The sequence below is a fragment of the Acanthaster planci genome, linkage group LG07, assembly GCF_054643075.1.
Source record: "Acanthaster planci isolate LZ-2023a linkage group LG07, COTS_SCS, whole genome shotgun sequence".
NCBI classification, from domain to species: Eukaryota; Metazoa; Echinodermata; class Asteroidea; order Valvatida; family Acanthasteridae; genus Acanthaster; species Acanthaster planci.
Genome location: NC_141783.1, coordinates 6380491 through 6399820, shown reverse-complemented (window position 1 = coordinate 6399820; position 19330 = coordinate 6380491). Strand labels below are relative to the sequence as shown.

Here is a 19330-nt window from a genome sequence, read left to right as displayed (position 1 = left end):
ACTCATGATCCATGGCAAAGGATGCTGGGTAAACAAGCATGGTTAAATGTTACATGTATGTTAAATGAAATGATTCCACAAGGGTGCACACAAGTGGGGCTTGTACAGCAGAAACAAAATGAGACAAACCAAACTGGAATTTGAGGATATACATGTAGAATTTCAAAGCAAGTCAGCCTCCATGATATATGTTATCAGCATTATTCTTTGACAAAAGTAAAGTTTTCAAATGCAATGTTTGAATTGTAAAGGGAACAGTATATTAAAAGAAACCATAAGCAAATTGCATTCACTATCAACGTGTTTGAATTTCAATTAAGAATTTTTCTATTTGATACTGTCAGATGTGAATGGTACACAAGAAACACAAAAATGCTTTAGACAGAGTGCAAGGCCCTTGTTTAATGAGTGTGGCCTAGATATAATAATAAAAAAGTCAGCATTGCAGCAATCCCCAGCCCGTTATGTCTCTGCTGCATCAAGAACTTCGTTTATTATTTACATGTATACGCTCGCTTTGTTACAGCAGATGAACTGAGCTATCACATCAACTGCTACACAAGGGATCAATCAACATCAATAAAGCATGGGAAAGAATTCAGAACCAGATCCGTGAGGGCTGCCCATGTTTCAGGAAAACAATAAATACGTACAAACTATGGAATACCTTGCAGTGAAGTTTTTGGGGCTTAACTTTACTTCATAATGCCAGAAGCAAGTTCAGTGTTGTTTGCATCAAAGAGCTACCGGTACATGCAATAACATCGATTCTGTTATAGTTACCATGGAAAGCCAGAAAACTGAAATTCTAAAAAGCCCCATGAAATTGGAACTGCATGTACATGTTTTTATTCATAAATGTAAAGGCTTTGGGGTGTGGCTTCCGTCATTTTATTCGTGTGAATAGTATCAGTTGCTGCAACATCTGGAATTACTAGAGAGTGCATCAATTCTTACAAGTTATAAAGTATTTTTTAAGATAGGGTTTTAGGGCTCCAAATTATGACCACGTTAACAGTCCCAATGTTGGTGAGTTTTGTTACTCAATCACAACCACGCATTATGTACATGTATTCACTTTGGGTCTTAATCAAGTGACGACTGATGTACTATGTACACACACTCTTATACAAATTGTCTGTTTTAGGGTTAATTCTGCCACATTTTTGGCCGTTGTTTCTTTCCAGTCCCAAATGGTTCCGACCAGTATTATGTGTATCTGATCCAAAGAAATCAGCCCCATGTGTAGCAGTCAGGTGACAGACACCAGTTGATAGCACCTGCTGGGTACCAGCCATGTCAGTGTTGTAGTCAAGTACTTCCAAAATGTTACACAAGTGCACAAGTTTGCCACAGAAGTACTTAAAAATCTTCACAAGTACATGTACATGTATATCACAAGTAGCCCCAAGAGAAGCCACAGTTTGACCTAACGATATGAGATCTACCTGTAACCACAAAGCTACAGGTAAATTAAATTACTAGAGTACTACCTGCTCCTCATTCTTCATTTCAACGAGTTTGGTCGTCTGCTGGCTGCAGACATTTTGAATTCAAGTGTTTGTACAATACGCAAGTACTACATTCACATTTGTTTTATTTCCATACATGATGTGCAGATACTAATCTGCAGTGCAATGGGCATACATAATTGTTGTCTACATGTACTTTTTGGCATATCCGTTTTAAGATTCCCCGGTATGCTATTTTTAGTTTTCTATAGGTTAGTGTGCACGAACATTGCTACAGCCAGCAGGCTTAAAATCACTTTGAAGTGATCAAGTTAGCACACTGTACATGTAGTATAAAGACTGGCTTTTATTAAAGTCATCCCCTGCTCCACGTAATAATGCAAGTCCTTGTAATAGTACATATTTGTACATGTACCTGTGACAACTGGAGTACTTGTGATTGGTACTCGACTACAACACAGTCATAAATACTCTACCTGGCACTCATCTGTAACCTGAGCTGAGTCAGGTTCTTGTCAGAGTTCAACTCTTGGTCACTACACTGGATGCGGTACCTGGCAATCTGAGGGGGAAATTTTAATGTGCAAGGTAGGGAGACAGGGGACAAGACATTGTCAAAGATACACATTACACCAACAAGAGAAATTGACTCTGAAATGACAGTGAATACAGTGGACTGATGGTCAAGGAAATGATTTTGGTCTCAACACAAATACAGCCAGGGTGTGTTTCACAAAGGCCAACTTTTTACATTTTTGTAGACAACTGACCACTGGATGGTCATAAAAATTGGCCAATGTTGGCAACACCTGCCTTGTTTCTATGCACAGAACACAGTCCTGGCAAGTCCAAATGGTTCGGAGTGCACATGTAAGAGTGACATGCAACGCTTTGAGAGTGTTTTTTTTAACATGTGCTCCAGTTCATGAGCTATGGTACTCAATACATTTTGGCCATTGGCAAATGACCTCAAAAGCTGTATTTTTGATTTCTCACAACCAAAAAAGTGAAGGGGGGGAAGGAGAAGGGTGACCACATGTTCCATCCCCTTCTGCTCCAAAATGGGGGACATATGAATCTACTCCAATTCCCCCTTCCTTCCTTTGGATTTACTCCCCTGGGTTTTGTCCTGGTGTAGTTCACATTACAACTGAATACCAATCTGTATCAAAAATTGCTAAAACCAAGGAAGTATTACACGGCAAGATTGTGTTGTATCAACTAGTTAACAAACACCATCACACCGCAACCAGCTGAGTTGGGACTGCACACATTGAAACAATCTTACCTTCTGTTACTCCCAAGCAGAGCAGAGATGCAGAGATCAACATTATAGACACAACATCAGTGAAAACTGTACATATACTTTTCAGCTACCTAGGCCACCATAAGCAAGACGGGACTGTTAATTTTTAATGACGAGTTCTGCCCTTACACCAACGTACCCGCTGCTACACCAGACTCGGACCGGCCAGCCAACCCCGGCAAGCTCGATGGTCGAGTGGTTAAGACATCAGCACTAGTAAGCAGGAGGTCGTGGGTTCGAGTCCCACCCGACTAAGTTTGTGATGCTTTAAAATTTCTTGGGCAAGAACTGAGAATACATTGTTATTCAATAATACATGGATGTAAGGGCAAAACCCGTAAGTAAAAATTAGCATCTTCCCGACACAAGCACATCTTGAAATGATGGGGCTGGTACGTACACATATAAATGCCTGAATGTATCCCTTCTATGGACTGGCTGATCACTGATTAAACGAAGGTGAATTGTTTCAGTGGAACTGGCCAGCTAACCCCAGTGGCAAGCTCAATGATTGAGTGGTAAAACATGTGCAATAGTGAGCAAGAAGTTGTGGGTTCGAGTCCCACCTGAGTAAGCTTGTGAATTTTTTTCGCAAGCTCTTGGACAACACTGAGTTTAAAGTGTTTATAAATATCAATAAAGGGCGAACCATTCGCTATAAAAGAAAAAAAATCTCATAAAGAACAAATTCCATTCCACAGTTCAAAAAAGTTCCACATTAATGGCACTGTACAGTGTATATATACATGTACAATGCAACTAATGAATGTTGAATATTTGAGCAACGGAATGAAGAATTTCATGTTATTGACAAGAATTGTCCACAAAATTGGCTTGGTCTTCAGGGGTAAGGAATTCATCTATGACCCCATGAAATGCCACACTACCACTGCACTCATACAAATTCATTATTTGTATGACATTCCTTGGGCATTTCTTTGTGCTCATTATTTCCAAGCAAAGGCATTAAGGGCCAGTTACTTATTCAGCAGCTACATATGTCAGCTTCACTCGTGTAGCGTACCATATTCAGTAGGTCTGTGCAAACTTCCCAGGTCAACAGTCAATGGACAAAATTCAGGCCTCAACCTAATTAGCCAATTTGGTGTTTGAGCCTAACATGCACAAGAACAAAGTGTGTCATAGACAATATGAAATAATTGATATGAGTGCGTATCCAAAGCCCTGTGAATGTGGCCATGCCCACTCAAATGCACAGAACAGGTGCCTTTATTACAAATAAATTTGTCTCAATGAAATACCAATTTGCCTTGTGATTCAAAGAGACAGACAATGGGCCATAAGGATTTAAAGTAATTACCCCATAATTCAGGCAGAAACAAGTGAACTAGAAATTCATCCATTCCTAGAATCATAAGACTTTCCATGTATCCACCCTTTTGGCTTAGAACAAGATGCCTACGTGACAGTAACAAAATTGTAATTTTTGCAGGCTAAAGTTTGAGGGCACTTCAATCATTACGCCAATGCATAACCATTGCCTGTGGGAGCAAACTATTTTGTGAAACTGCTAAACACTGCCTGTACACAGAAAATACTTGCCAAGCATAATTGGGTTACCAGCCAGTATGTTATGCAATAACATGACTCACCACTGGTTCTCCATTGAATTCTACACTTAAATTTGTTAAACAGAAGTTTTTGCTCAACAGTTCCACCAAGCTGCCCATAATTATTTGCAAGAGACCAGGAACCTTTTGTGTCAGAAAAGTTCTGGAACCAAGGTTCTGCAGATACAAAGTGTGTTTAGCTGAAGGAAATTAGGAAGTAGGGTACCAGACAGCACTGTAGTAATTGAATGCACTCCTACTCACCAGGGTTCTGTTGTCTTCCTCTAATCTCTTGGTGCGTTCCTTGACATCATGCACGATGCTAGTGGATTCCAATTGGTAGGTGTCCACTTTGCCCTTGATGGCGCGGACTTCATCCACTAACGTAGTTGTGGCCCTCTCCAGCTGCTCCCTCAGACGATTGGACTCGTCAAAGTCATTGCGAAGTTCAGCAATTCTGTCAGGTTCACGATCAGTAAAAAAAAGGACCACATTTAATTTCACACCAAATTTTTTGCAAAGAACCAAGTTTCAGGTTCTTGTACAGAAAAACTCATGAAAACCGATGGTAAGCATAATCTATTGCTATAAGAGGTGTGCACGAATGCTTTATTACCAAGCGAAAACTTCCCAAACACCACTAGCTGATATTTGCAGTGGAGTTGGTTGACACAAACCATTGCAAACTTTTAATAATGAGCACCCGTGTATTCATACAAGCGGAGGCAGGCAGAGTGTTCTAAGTCAACCAGACACTCCGAGTTCACAAGACAGTACATTCTCCCAATACTTATCCCCAGAAAGATCTACTTCTGGCCTGAGGGTAGGCATCAGTGTAGCAAGAAAGATTGATGAGAGTTGATGAACAGAAGAAATCTTTGAATGATCGTAGTGGAGACAAGAAGGGGACGTAGCAAAGTTTGGTTGAAAAAATGTGGACAAGGTACAACCATTTCAAGCTGGGTGTGACCACCATTTAACAGACTCATGAAATGTTGATATAACCAGTTCCCTACACAAAGTTGAGTGAAAGAGTTTATCAACCTTTGAAATGGAAGGGAGCCGAGGTGGTTTATTCATCGTTATTAATAAATCATGTCCTATTTGATTCAATTACACCTTGTATATGCATTGCTGAACATTTATTCTTGTATAACTAAGGTGAAATTCATGAGCACGTACTATCCTCGTGTGACAGCTATGCTTTGTAAGGTGCATGCGCACTCACCCGAGAAAGCCAGGTAACTGTCTAGGATGCATGTACATTTGACTGGCATGCATATTATAGCACACGTGCCTGACAACCAGCAGATGATGATGGCGATGGTGAATGGACCAGTTAGAAGTTGGATTACAATCATGAATATGTGTGAGGTGTAATGCTAGACACAATGAAACAGCAGGCACCTGCTGCCTGTAGTACGTCAACACAGGGGCCAATGGACTCACTTGGCGAGTTGCTGGTCGCGCCTGGCCACCAGTTCCTGCTGGCTCCCCAGCACTGCCTGCTCCACCTGCTTGGTATGGTTGACTAAGGCCCCTACCGCTGTCCGCTCATCCGACACCCGCTCCTCCGCCCGCTTCAGTCGTGCCCCCAGCTGGCCGATCAGGTCATTGCTGGCCCGGATGTTGTCAGCCAGCTGCTGGCGGGCCTGACGCTCACCTTGGAGGGCTTCGTCTGAGCGCAGGTGTGACTGCTTCAACTCCCCTGGGGAGGAACACAACATCACATTTTGTTTAAACTCACATATTTCAGGGCCCAAGTCCAATGAGCTGTTTCCAACAATGCTATCAAAGCATATTTCACAGCTGAACAAAAGTGAGCAGAGAACCACTCACATGCAATGCACTTCACATGAAATTTTGACTGGTAACCTGTTTTGCTAAGCAAACATTTCACAGCGCTTAGCAAACTTCTGTTCCGAGCAGCTCTTGGAAATTGGCCCTTGATATTACATTCTGAAACCTGATTGGTCATGAAACAGTCACATGGCACATTAATCCCTTTTACACAAACAGAAACCAACTGTATAGAGCTGCAAAGCAGAGAAATTGGATAAGAATGTGAAAAATATTTGGGATTCCCATTCATTGATTAACATTTTGCAAGTTTCATTTAAAGGCCCACATGGAAGATGCTCTGCCAAGTTTCAAGTCATTTTGGGTCCCTTTTGATCTCGATATAAGAGCAGGTCTGAAGCTGCTGCTGTCTGAACATAGTCAGTGCCTGATCTCTCCCACTGAGGTTGTATACACTGCTTCAGGCTAGTACCTCTTAATCGGACAACTTCTTCCAGTAGCGCCCGGCAGGACTGCTCCGACATGTTCAGCCGTTCCTCTACCTGGCGTAACCTGTTCTCTGTATAGTCCCCGGCAAAGGCTGGCACAGCTGTAATGTTGGACAGCTGAGACCGCCGCCCGCCAATGGGGACAATCTGGTTGTAGTCATTGGGCTGGGGAGTCTGACTTGACTGGTTGCTGGGATTAATGGCGGGAAGAGGGGCTGGCCCAAACTTGTTGAACGGCCTGTGAGACACAAATAAATGAGAACACAAGTAGCAACATAAACAAGTAATCACAGGTCTTCATAAGTCTTCACAAATTACCAAAAACCTATCACAAATCAATCAAAAGTCATTATCAATACCATAAGCTACCAAAAGTCCATGAAAAGCTGTCATAAGTCATCACACAAAGTACATTGTACTGTACACTATTCATGTACATGTCAGTCATGATAAGTCAGCACTGTACTCCTATGTTAAAGTCAACCACAAGTCATCTTAAGTCATCATCACAAGTCCATCAAAAGTCAGAGCAAGTCAACATCAGCACCATCTCAAGCAAACAACAACTTCACAAACAGACCACTTTTTGTCAAATGCAAACACAGAGCTTCTCTGTCTGTTTTTTTTTAAACAACTGCTTCACAGTTGGGTTGAGCGACTTGTGCATGTGTAAGTTGTACTTGAGACTGTAGGCAATAAGACGGTTGGCACTTTTGTACTAAGCTCTGAAATTTTGCTATTAAATTCCAGCTCGTAAGTATGGTTGTCATTCCTATCCTGAGTACATAATGAAGGTGTACACAGAGATCCGCCTTGGTCAGGTTGAGAAAACAGAAGGATGGAAAAACTTGATGACAGCTTCGATGCTGTGATTTAGTTTTAATCCAAGATAACTGATCTTGAAAACCATCTGAAGAAGCTGCAGAAACTGACACCACTGATACAAAAGGCAGGGAAAATAACCTGCCGACCACCTTGAAAACCTGGAAAGTTGGAAAGATTCAGTTGCCAAAATAACATCAAGAAAAGAACAAAGATTGTCTGAAACATATTTCTCAGATGTTTCATGGAAAATTTGGTATGCATGATATTAAGCTAGAGGGAGCCCATCTACCTGCAGATGGCATAAAGCGCCAAAACCCAATGGCATGGGGAGGAGGGTTAACACCTGTACCTACGGTTTCTCTGCAAAACAGGAGGGGGCCCTTGATGAAAGCTATGAATGACTTTTCAACATATCAATACACAGAATTTTACATAAAGATTGAACTTGCCTCCAAAATAATTTCTCATCTTCTGGTACCCGTACATTGCATGTACTGTACGTGTATATAAGCACAATGTACCTGTACATCCATGCATTTCATAGAAGGCAGCAATGCATTGCGCAGTGCTCTCAGGATGGGAAACCTGTATCTAGGGCTATTATGTCTGGCTTCACATTGTCTACAGAATGACATGCCAGTAATACATTTGTAAATAACACAGGCAAGTACTACAGCAGCCACCTCCAATAAACCTATGGGCATTACGGTGGGCAATGAACATTTATGGTTAAGCAGGTAATCACTCCCATGGGATGACACTCCATTTCAACTTCTGTGCTCTAACTGATACATGTATCATGGCGCACCCTAAATTCACAGATACAAATATTCACGCATCCAGCTCGCTCATCGTGAAACTCTTGAATGAAATTATGCACTGTTTTCTCAGATTTTATCTGTTCAAATAAATATGGAAATCCAAATCGAACGCAGTGTCATTTGCCTTCAGAGCTCAATTATAACAAGCTAAAAAAGGGCTTTTTTCTGTTCATGCCAAGATGCAAATGCTGAATGTAGATTTGGTCATTTGGAGAAAACAGGGAAAATGAGGGTTTTCTCTGTTTTCTCTGAAGAGATTTGGATGCTTCCATATTTATTTGAACACTTGAACAGATAAAATCAGAGAAAATATGTTCTCCTTAGAGGTGCTCTTTGAGTCAGTGCATAATTTCATTCAAAAGGTTTCACAACAAGTGAGTTGTTGGATGCACAAATATTTGTATGCATGTAATGCCAATGGCTATACATGTACATACACTGTTTGGGTTTGGCATGCACAAGGGTTTATCCACTACGAACACAGAGCAAGGGTTCCCCTTGTTTCTCTGAATGACACAACCTACATTCAGCATTCACATCTTCGCAAGAACAGAAAAAAGCCCTTTTTAGCTTGTTATTCATGTACATGTAGCTGAGTCCTGAAAACAAATGACACTGCATTCGATTTGGATGCTTCCATATTTATTTGAACAGATAAAATCAGAGAAAACATGTTTTCCCAAGAGGTGCTCTTTAATTTACTGTCGATGATCGATGGTCACTTCAACATTTCTCTTTTTGCAGCTACATGTGTGAATTAGAAGCTTTTCCAGGGAGAACTCAGGAAAAAAATGTCAGTAGAGCATGAAGTTTTACTTTACAGATTAACTATAAATGAATCAGTTGATATTGTCTAGAACATGGATAAAATGAGCACAGTTCACTCACTATTGGTTATGGACGTCCGATACAGGCACTAATGACAACTTCAATCAACTTTCGCCAACTATTGAGGGCGTTGCCAAAAATATGGAGCCTGAAAAACCACTTTGCACCTTATTGAAATGAAGTCCAAAAAATTTAAATCTACATGTACACGTAAGAGAACCAAAAAGAGAAAGTGATGGGAATTCAAGCTATGGTGAAAAAAGGTTTTTTCCTCAAATTGCATCATTAAACCAAAGTAACTAATGCAAAAAAAAAAAGATTCCTCATTCAAGAGATATTGATTGACAGATTTTTCAGAAGTAGGGCATGACCAATACCCGGTAAAATGACATTTGCAATGTACATGTACTTGCATGAATTATGGCTACTTAAGTTTTACTACAGCCAATCTGACTCATTGGCAGACATTGTTCCTGTTGCTTTGGTGACATCCGATATTCTTCATAATGTTTTCCATGTAGGACTTTAGTCAAACATTCAATCATTGAGAATGAGGCCATAAAAATATATTTCGTTTAAGAACAAATTTTGGTCAAGTACTAAGTGCGCGAATCATGGTGACTCGTGGATATACAGTATGAAATTAGGCTTGTCTTTCCCATTGAAATATTTTGTCTCCTGCTCTTTAGGAAAGATGGACGATGTACACTACATGTAGAGGGGGAAATTTCAGCTAATAATAATCAGACTTCAGACCCGGATGAAAGAGCCACATTAATGTACGTGTATACGTGTAGACATGTGCCATACTAGTACATGCCAACCCTAAGCCAGTCAAGAGATGTAATCTTGATGTACATGTACATCCTACTCTTCGTGTGTGAGGTGTTACCCTATTGATGTCAATGACCTTGTTATCCAAATTCCAAATCAATAGCCGTGATCTAAAGCACATTTGTTGCCATGGTGCAGGCGACAACAATGCAATATTTAACCAAGGCTATACATGTTTCATCTCTCCATAACTAATGCTCTTGCCATGAGTAGATTAAATCACCTGATTACAGTTGGATGCAACAAAACCAGATCCCAACATTAGGCTAAAGATTAGGTACGGTACATGTAGGTGTAGGTATGTGGGCATCTTTTTTTTTAACTCAATATCATAGACACCTGTAAACATAACATATGGAAGAAGATTTGTGTCAATTCAGGTAATTCAGAGGTCAAATATATGATTTTACATTCAATCAAGTATTCAACCAACCATGCAGTTACAATGTAAAAATATGTATTAAATTCCCAACTATTCCTGATATCAGAGAAAAGGAAGTGACTTCTGAGAACAGCAACTCTACCAGAAAACCAAACAAATGGTACTTAATGTTATTTAAAGTTTTTTGACATAGAAATGTTTAGAATTAAGAGTATTGTGAAGACGGATATTGGCATTTTGTTTTTAACTGCCAATAATAACCTTTGGACTTTGATGAGCTGTAAAAACAGGTTCTATCAGTATTGTGGAAGAAAAAGGTTATTTGGATCAGCTAGCTGAAATACTGGTAAGGTTTTAAAAAGCATTTTTCATACTAAAAGAATTTTTGCTAATTATTTTACAGTACATTGTTTTATTTCCAATTATTAAATTCCCAAAATAAATAGCCGAAAACTTAATAATCAATAAAAAAATAATATTCAGATATTTGGCACAGTCTTATATGAACATGTACTGAATGTGTAAATACATGTATATGGGGGAGACATGTACACATGTGCAGCACCCATGACGGTGTACATGTACATAAATAAGCAGCGATGTTTGCATGTATGCATATACAAACATGTACCGGTACATGTAAATATTTGTAAACAAAATTATGTGAATGCTTGCGTGAATTTAATTTCCAGCCTTTTCATAGCAGTAATATTTTGTACTTTGGGAGAATTTCTTTTTTTTACCAACCAAATATTAAGCACCACACCAGTGTGCAGTGTGCACACATCAAGCCAAAAAATCCACACATCGCTGCCATAGTGTTATAAATAAAATCTGTCTATTTTTCCATTTATCTTCATTGAAAAAAAATTGCATTGATTGCTTACGCTGGATCACTGTCAACATAGCTCCCGTTCATCTGCCACATCTTGCTGAAGTTGTCTGGCTAGAAAGTACCCCTGTGCAGCAATCATGCGTGTGGGCTGAGCAGCAAGGTCCTCATGTTACAACACACTGTCAAAAATAATGGTGAGACAGGAACATGTAAGACAGGGTACTGGTCTCCACCACCACTGCACAAACCACAGTGAAGAGTTGGTTGAGTTTGGGTGAAAATTATGAGTAGAAACAAATGTATACATACATGTACAGATGCCTAGATGACAACTGAAGTTTAGCACTGGCTGATGCTAATGGTCAATTAGCATTATTAGCATTAAGGCCAAATACCACAACTCATTCATTTGGGAACCGAATTCAATGGGGTTTGCTGTATTGAAAGTAATGAATTGTACTTCTCAACTGCATAAATGACAGGTTAGGGAGTGCTATTATGGTCATTTTTTTTCTTCTGGGACACCCTGTATTTGCTCAAACCAAATATCAAATTTGGCTTTATAGAAGGGAAGACAAGATGTTAACTTCTCACATGCAATGCCCTTCTTCAAATTAACATACTTTAGACTCGCATCAAACCTGTCAAACAACGGTTTAACCAACTGCAGGAAAATTTCTTCGACAGGTAATTCTGAGACAGCCCAAGAGTTTGCCAAACACACTTTGCTCAAACACACATCTCAAGAATTCCAATGATACTGAAAGTTACCAGGCATTTGATTTACATGTAGTTGCATTCAAAGAAAACAACTGAAATCAATACATGTACCGTGCCTGTCAGCAGCTTCTGACGAGGAACAGACATTCTGCAATAGGAGTTATTACTTTCTCCAGCACATAACTGCACTACTGAGCACACACGGGTAACAGCCAACAATGGCCGTGTTACAAATGCTAAGCGGAGATGACAATAAGCCAACTATATTGATTTTCTTGCACTACGCTACACGTATGCTGTACCGTACCATACTAACACACAACCTCCAAGGGTAGGCTGTGCTGTACACATGTACCTCAACTACATGTACATGTACAGCACATGTCTGGGAGCAAGCATCTGTCAAGAATTGTTGAACAACACTGGCTGGTAGCCGTGGAAACACGGCTTCCACAACACCACGTACTTGGGCAAAAGGTCACATTAATTTAATATAATATAAAAACTGCAAGTATGGATTTCAGCCTGCATGAGATTGCATGAACTATACCAGTATATGGGCAGAGTGCATACAACGTGCACGCTATCAAAATTGGTCATTTTTCCCCACAGAAAAACAGCGAATACAAAATCACAGCTAGGAGTAAAGTATACAAACTTATGCACATGTATCATCAAGAAATCTGTAATAATCTGACTAAAGTTATTCACAATTTTTAGTTTAAAGGTCCATGTACTGTACAAGTACATTACTGCAGCATAAGGCCCTTTTCTTTTGTGGGTTCTTGTTTTCCCAATTTGTCAAACTAAGACAAGGGAGGAATGGTCACTTCTGTATTCAAGTACAAACAATGTAATTCAACAAATTACTTCCAACTTGGTAGGACCAACAACTCAACTGCATTCCTGGGATCTATAACAATTCTGGCATCGGGCCAAGCGTTCCCTCCCTTCTGAATGAAAGCTTTTAACAATTATCAAATCTGGCATTGGGCCAAATACACGTATTTACTGCTATTTTTTAATACAATCTGTATACAAAATCTAAACCATAATTTATTTACAGAGTTGTGGAGCGACCAGCATGCCAACTACCAATCAGCAAACTGGTAAAGAGAGTTTGGACTAACAGTTCATTGAATGTATGCCGGGGGGGGAACCAGCAGAGCATAGCAACTTACTAATGAGGGCATCGCTATAAAGCATGCTCATTACAATATCATTTTGTTCATGTCTCATCTCCAATGAACAGTATTATCATAATGAAAGATTAATCGTGAAACAACATTAATTGAACTTATGGGATATGAGTCATCATTACCAGGGAACGCAAAAGCATTCATTCTCTGCTTTCACCGTGCACCTGTTGAAGAGAATTATGCAACAGCTTTTGCTCAATACACACAAGCAAAGGGAGTTTACGTTCTGCTGCTTTTTAACCGTACATGAAAGCCTGGGTGAAATCCCAGGGTGTGGCACTTGCGTTGAGACTGCCCAACAAGAAAGCTGGCTGCTGCAAAACGAAGCTTTTGTTTTTCCTCCACCCGCCCCACCTATCAATACTAAGTTTTAGGCTATTTTAGGTGTGTACTAAAGTTTATCCATTATCAAAAACAATCGCAAACGATAATTAAGATTACACGTAACGGTTAAATAATGTTTTGTAATTACTCAAATGAACAAAGAAATGTGTAATGCTTAATTTGACAACTACATGTATGTATTCCAGGAAAACATAGTTTAAATTTAATTTTATATCTAATTACAAATGTTTCATTTATGCATACAAATAAAATAAAAACTGTGAATTCCTAACCCCAGAACATCAAAATCAAAAGAGCAGTTTGGGCTTATCTGTGACTCAGAAACCCATAAATGAATTTAATCCATTTGGCATCCTGCCATTTGAAGACAACCAGAAAGTTGATGAAACGTTCTCAGTTTGTGATGTCGCAGTGAACACTGAACATGCTTGGTGCATATGTTAAGCAGTACCAATTTACTGAACCTGTCTCCTGTAAAAAAATGCATGGAAGAAGCCCATTGTGGAAAGGGATAAAACTTGTAAACACATTTTTAAAAAAACATGGATGTCAGTCTATGGAGCTCATCTTTTGTTCCTTCATAAACTCATTTTTGCACTCAAAATTCATGTACATGCATACAATATAGTCTCCGATGTACACGATGTGCAAACGTACGTTTGTTGATCACACAAAATGTAAACATTTAATTCTCAAACTCTTCATTTCATATTTTCCCAGAGCTTTTTTTGGGAGGAGGGGAGGGGACTCGCAAGGTGATTGATGATACACTGGGAGTACATGATTCTTGGCAAAGGGGGAAAACTGATTTTGCGGGCAAGTCTGTTGTTGTTTAATTGTGGTTGTTTTGGTTTTTGGTAATTTGTTTCACCAAAGTCTGAATGTAATCACATCAAGATGTTGCAACACAATGAGCCACTTTGGAATTCCAATTTGTTGCCTGATCTCCTCCTATCCATCATGGGGGGCATACAGCCACCCAAACCAGATGATCCCTTCCAAGCTACCACAAACCTGCTGAGCGAGAGAGCTTGCAGTCAGTCTTCTGCTGGCACATCCAAGTTAAGTATAATGCACATTTATATTTACACAAGTTAGTTTTTGAAACAGTTAAGTACAGCTGTTACCCACATTTACCAACGAAAAACCTGACAGCATTGATGTTTCTAGGTTTAAACAAGTCTTAAGGCTACACGTGGACATGTGTGTAAATTACTCAATTATTCAACCATTAGGTAGTGCTGTACCATATAGTATAGTTGAGGCTATGTACATCTGTAGTCCTTGAATTAGAGGACTTTCCAATGAACTCTGACAGATGCATTCCTTTTGTAACTGTTCATCCTGTCACATCACATGAAAGGACCTGTGGCACAACACATGACAGCCCCCCTTACAACACTGCCACATGAGACCTGGGGGTACCTTGGGGATACCAGTGTACTTGACCATAAGTCGTGATTACCTACCGTATAACTTGTAAAGGTAACAGGCACTGAATGATAACAAACACAATCCTGCAACTTTGGTTCTGTCACAAATCTGATTTTTAAGTCAGATTTAAGGTGTTACAAGATTTATCCCCCTTGAAGATATGAGAAATTAGTGCAAACAATTATCAAGTTTTTTGCTGTTTTCCCCAAAAGTCGAAAGATTATCCCCACTGTTTTTTCAAATGTTTGAACTGAACCTTACAGGAACATTCAACTGCAGGATGCATCACTTTCGTTTTATGATTTGTGACTTTGGAGGATATTTTCTAAGGGGTATTATTTTTGAAATTGCACCCTGTGAATATGAATTCGTAATGCGAATATGAATTTGTCATGACAATGTAAGCAAGGAACCGAAGACAGGTGCAGAAAACACATTTGGTTGACATGCTGACGCACAGCAAAGCATATCCACTGCCTTTGTGTAATATTTTAACCACTTCGCGCCAGGCCCATTTATTCCTGTTGATTCTGCTGGGCCAGGTGATTTTTTTTTCTGCTTTCAAAATTCTGTAAAAATTCATAACTTCATTTACTGGGTGTTTACACCAACACGAATGACTGTCTGGTGGCTACTCTAATCTGACAGACAACATCTACTGACGCCCGAGTATTTCAGCCAGGCCTGCCGCCTTGTAAAAAGAGCCTCTAGAGATTGTGCAGTGTTATGCAAATTTTTTTTGTTCCCAAAACCGGCACAGTGAGCACGGCTGACATCTTTTCAATTGGGGCCACATTGGCAGCTCAGTCTTTTGTTCCAAGTACAATCTTTTGTTACAAGGCCCAGCTCTTGTCTGATTTCGGGCTCTCAAGCTCCGTGTATGAAGCCTGAGATGTGTCCAATACTGGGTCCCCCAGCAGCAAGTGGTCAGTTGGTTAAACCACTAATGTTAATGTTGGACACAATCAGCCAATCTGCTTGATTGACTGATTGCTCTACACAATTGGTACTAGTGCTGTAATGGGACTAGCCTAGTATATCCATACTCAAGTCTATGGGACCATAACGTGGCACACTGACTACAAATTAGCGTGCGACAACAACACATCATTAGAGCCTAGGTCTACTGGAAACTACAAGAAGGACCTAGTTGACAGACGGGCGTCTATTAAATCCCTGACTAAAGGCGCCTTTCCACCTACATTTTTTGGGTGCGTTGCAAGCACGATGCCTTTTTGTGAGTGTTAAATTTTAGGCTATTTTGTCTCAAAAATAAAGTGGCTAACTTAGCATTTGAAAATAATTGGGTGGCTACTTCGCCTTAGAAAATAAATTAAAAAGTCTCTTTTTTGTGTGTGTGTTTTCTTCTTTTCCAAAATAAAGTAAACAAATTTTTATATCAAAAGGAAAATAAATCGACCACCTTGGGTAACAAATAAAATAAGATATGAAATGAAACACCGTGGTTGTAGCTCACCAGAATATATTAGCTGTATGCTACTGCCAAACAACCTGGTTCACCACAACGTCGCACGCAAAGAAAAGGATGAAAATTAACAACCGGAATCACCCAGAACGACGCACGGGAACCAGGAGTAGTGAAGTGACCGCTGCAACTATCAGCAACGCAGGAAAGAAATAAGAGAGGCACGCGTGGCAGTAGGGGCTATTTTTAAAAAAATTGGTGACGCACTTCACCGCTTACGTTACGTAATAAACGAAAAGGCAATGAAAGAAATTCGACCCCATTAACATAACACACGCATGTGCATTGCCTATTTCACCGTCAAAATCGCCTCGGGAGTGATTTTGATGGATACACAACACTTGACGCCAGTGTTGATGTGCATATGGAAAGGTACATTTTGCATGCTTTCTTAGGCCTACAACTTCAGGCCTTGCTTGGGGCTAGTGCCTCGACCTATTTTTGAAACTTTCTTCTACCATCATGGCAAAGTTTATCATGTTTATCATGGCTGGTAATATGGAACATCTTCCTTTAGGCCTACTTGAGAGTGCCACTGCACTACGTACTACCAAGGGTTTCGAGTCAACTCGGACCCAAACCAACTCGGACCCATGCCAAGTCGGACCCATACCAACTCGGACCCACGACCAACTCGGACCTATGCCAACTCGGACCCAATACAAACCCGGACCCACGACCAACTCAGACCCACAACCAACTCGGACCCGATACTAACTCGGACCTACAACCAACTCGGACCCACACTGAGTCAACTCGGACCCAACCCCAGGATTAAGTGATAAATGTTGATTTTGTCCACTTTTACATTTTGGCAGTTGGAGAAAGACACTTTTTGCCTCTATTTTATTCAACCTTTACAAAAGGGAAAAGCCAAAGCCAAGGGTTTTTTGGGGGTTGACCTCCCGATTCAAAGATTCTAAGCGCTTGACGGTGGAGGAAATTACACCGCCAATGACAGACAATGCCAACTCATTTCATTCAACCTGTCATAATTTTTAAAATTTTTTCCATTAAGTTTTAGATTTCATTTGTCTGTATCCTATTTGGGTGAAGGTTCAAATTACTATGACTTTAATAATTTGGCACAATATTGGCTGAATTCTCCGAGATTTGTTACGTGATCATCATTTCAATATCGAACAGCTTACTCAATACATGTATGTAGGCACATGTAAAAATACACGCAATAAATTGCAGAGTCACATCATCCACATCTTTTCTCATGAAAAAAAATTAATTCGCGATCAGACCTTAGCCACTTCATCATTTATATAAGTGATAATCCGCACTTAAATATTAACAAACTTATCTGTACGTTGAGCAAAACACACAGACACTTACATGTAAATACTAACAAAATTATCTGTACATTGAGCAAAAACACCACATAAATTATTAGCTGTATGTCAAGTACCAGCATGATTGTACACAACTAATTTTACTGAAAGTCGACGGTGCTTAAAAAGGGATCAGGTCAACTCAGACCCAAACCAACTTGGACAAACAGAGCAATACGAGTACAGTGTCAAAACTCAGCTGAACATGGGAACTACAGGTGCATGTACTTGTACAGTTTACGTTACTCAAAGATGAATTATGCAGAAGTCAGCGGAGAACAGACAAAAAAGAGGCTAATTGGAACTCCAGGGGATAATTTCCAATACCTGTCTATCTATGCCCTAGTTAATTATACCGGCAGAATGGCGTAAATATGTGAACACGCGTGCAGGAGCTTCTTTGGAGTCCTCTTCCCGTCCTCGAATTCATCCCACAGCTTGAACAGACGCCTCTGCACGCGCTTGAAGGAATCTGGAATCTCAATCGCTTATTGGCTTCCGAGGTACCGGCGTGATTGACCACAAAGACTGACTTTGTCACCTTCCATTCTTGAAACCCTATGATCGGGGCTTGGGACAACCAATGGAATTGGAGTGTGATTGACAGAGTACCAAATCATTGATGCCCTTTCACCGAAGTTTTTTTGGCACTCCAGATCACCAGAAGAAATCGAATGAACTTTCACCGAACAGCCCCCAAAGTTTTTGTTGCAATAAAAAGCCACAGATAGGCCCTTCTGATGTACATAAGAGATGCTGCATGCGTACAACTCATACCGCAGATATACATTAATATTACGAACATTGACCTTTTACAGTGTCTCATGGTGTTATCCGGTCCCCACCTCACTTTCCAATTTTTAATTTTTTGGGGGGCCTGGCAAGTCTTACACTTCCACCATGCCCCCCCCCCCGAATACCGGCAAAATTTAGGCAGATGGATCAAATCATCCATACAGGCCTAAACTGACTGCCCAAATAACGCAAATAGGTTGGTAATTTCCAACAACACAAATCAAATCATTTTAAAAGAAACATGTAGAATATTTCCTATTGGCTTAAACTTGGAGACGGTTTTAAAGCCGGCCCCTTATAAAAGTGAATGAAAAGTTTGAAAATGTGCATGGAAAGCAGTATCATTCCTGTTGGCGAATTTGTGAAATACGATGCAGCCACCTTGATGCGCCTCTGCAGGTGTTGCTTCTGTGCTGGTTAACAGAGTCCAATTAGGACCAATTAGGCTTTTTTCACTTTGATTTCAGCGGTGATCAGCACCCCCTGGAACCCTGCCACTGTCAAGGAATGCCGAATGAACTTACCGCCTTTTGTGAGTCAGTGCCATGCCGCGCGTGGGATTAAATCCCTTTGCGTTGGTACATGAAGCGCCATGAATGAGTTCAAATGATTGACAGATCCTATAGCTTTTTTTTAGAAACTCTCAGTCATTAGCCGTACCAAAAATATCAGAATTAATTAAAGTATTATCTTGAAGTGGGCAGAAATCGTCTCGGTTGCAAACCGGAATATATATAGAAGCAAGAATATTTTCTGCGGATTTTCCTTTCATCTCACAGGTCCTACCTTAAGTCTTTACATCAAAATATGAAACTGACTCTAACTACATGTACTGGTATGTTTAGATTA

General features: G+C 40.1%; 1 protein-coding gene across 7 annotated transcripts in view; it reads right to left on the bottom strand.

The window, feature by feature from the left end:
• The window catches only part of LOC110978558 (uncharacterized), a 42955-nt gene extending 31614 nt beyond the window's left edge, over positions 1-11341 (bottom strand). For 5 of the 7 annotated variants that reach the window (XR_015425860.1, XM_087138899.1, XM_087138904.1 and 2 more), the window contains exons 1-5: positions 11215-11341; positions 6622-6875; positions 5799-6057; positions 4614-4806; positions 1949-2034 (exon numbers count right to left, since the gene is read on the bottom strand). Coding sequence is in view for 6 of the 7 variants with exons in the window: in XM_087138899.1 (XP_086995025.1) it covers positions 1949-2034; positions 4614-4806; positions 5799-6057; positions 6622-6875; positions 11215-11255 (833 nt within the window). In the remaining variant the exon portion in view is untranslated. The remainder of the gene's footprint in view (positions 1-1948; positions 2035-4613; positions 4807-5798; positions 6058-6621; positions 6876-11214) is intronic. The other 2 variants (XM_087138900.1, XM_087138901.1) reach the window with 1 other exon arrangement.
• Between the last annotated feature and the right edge of the window lie 7989 nt (positions 11342-19330).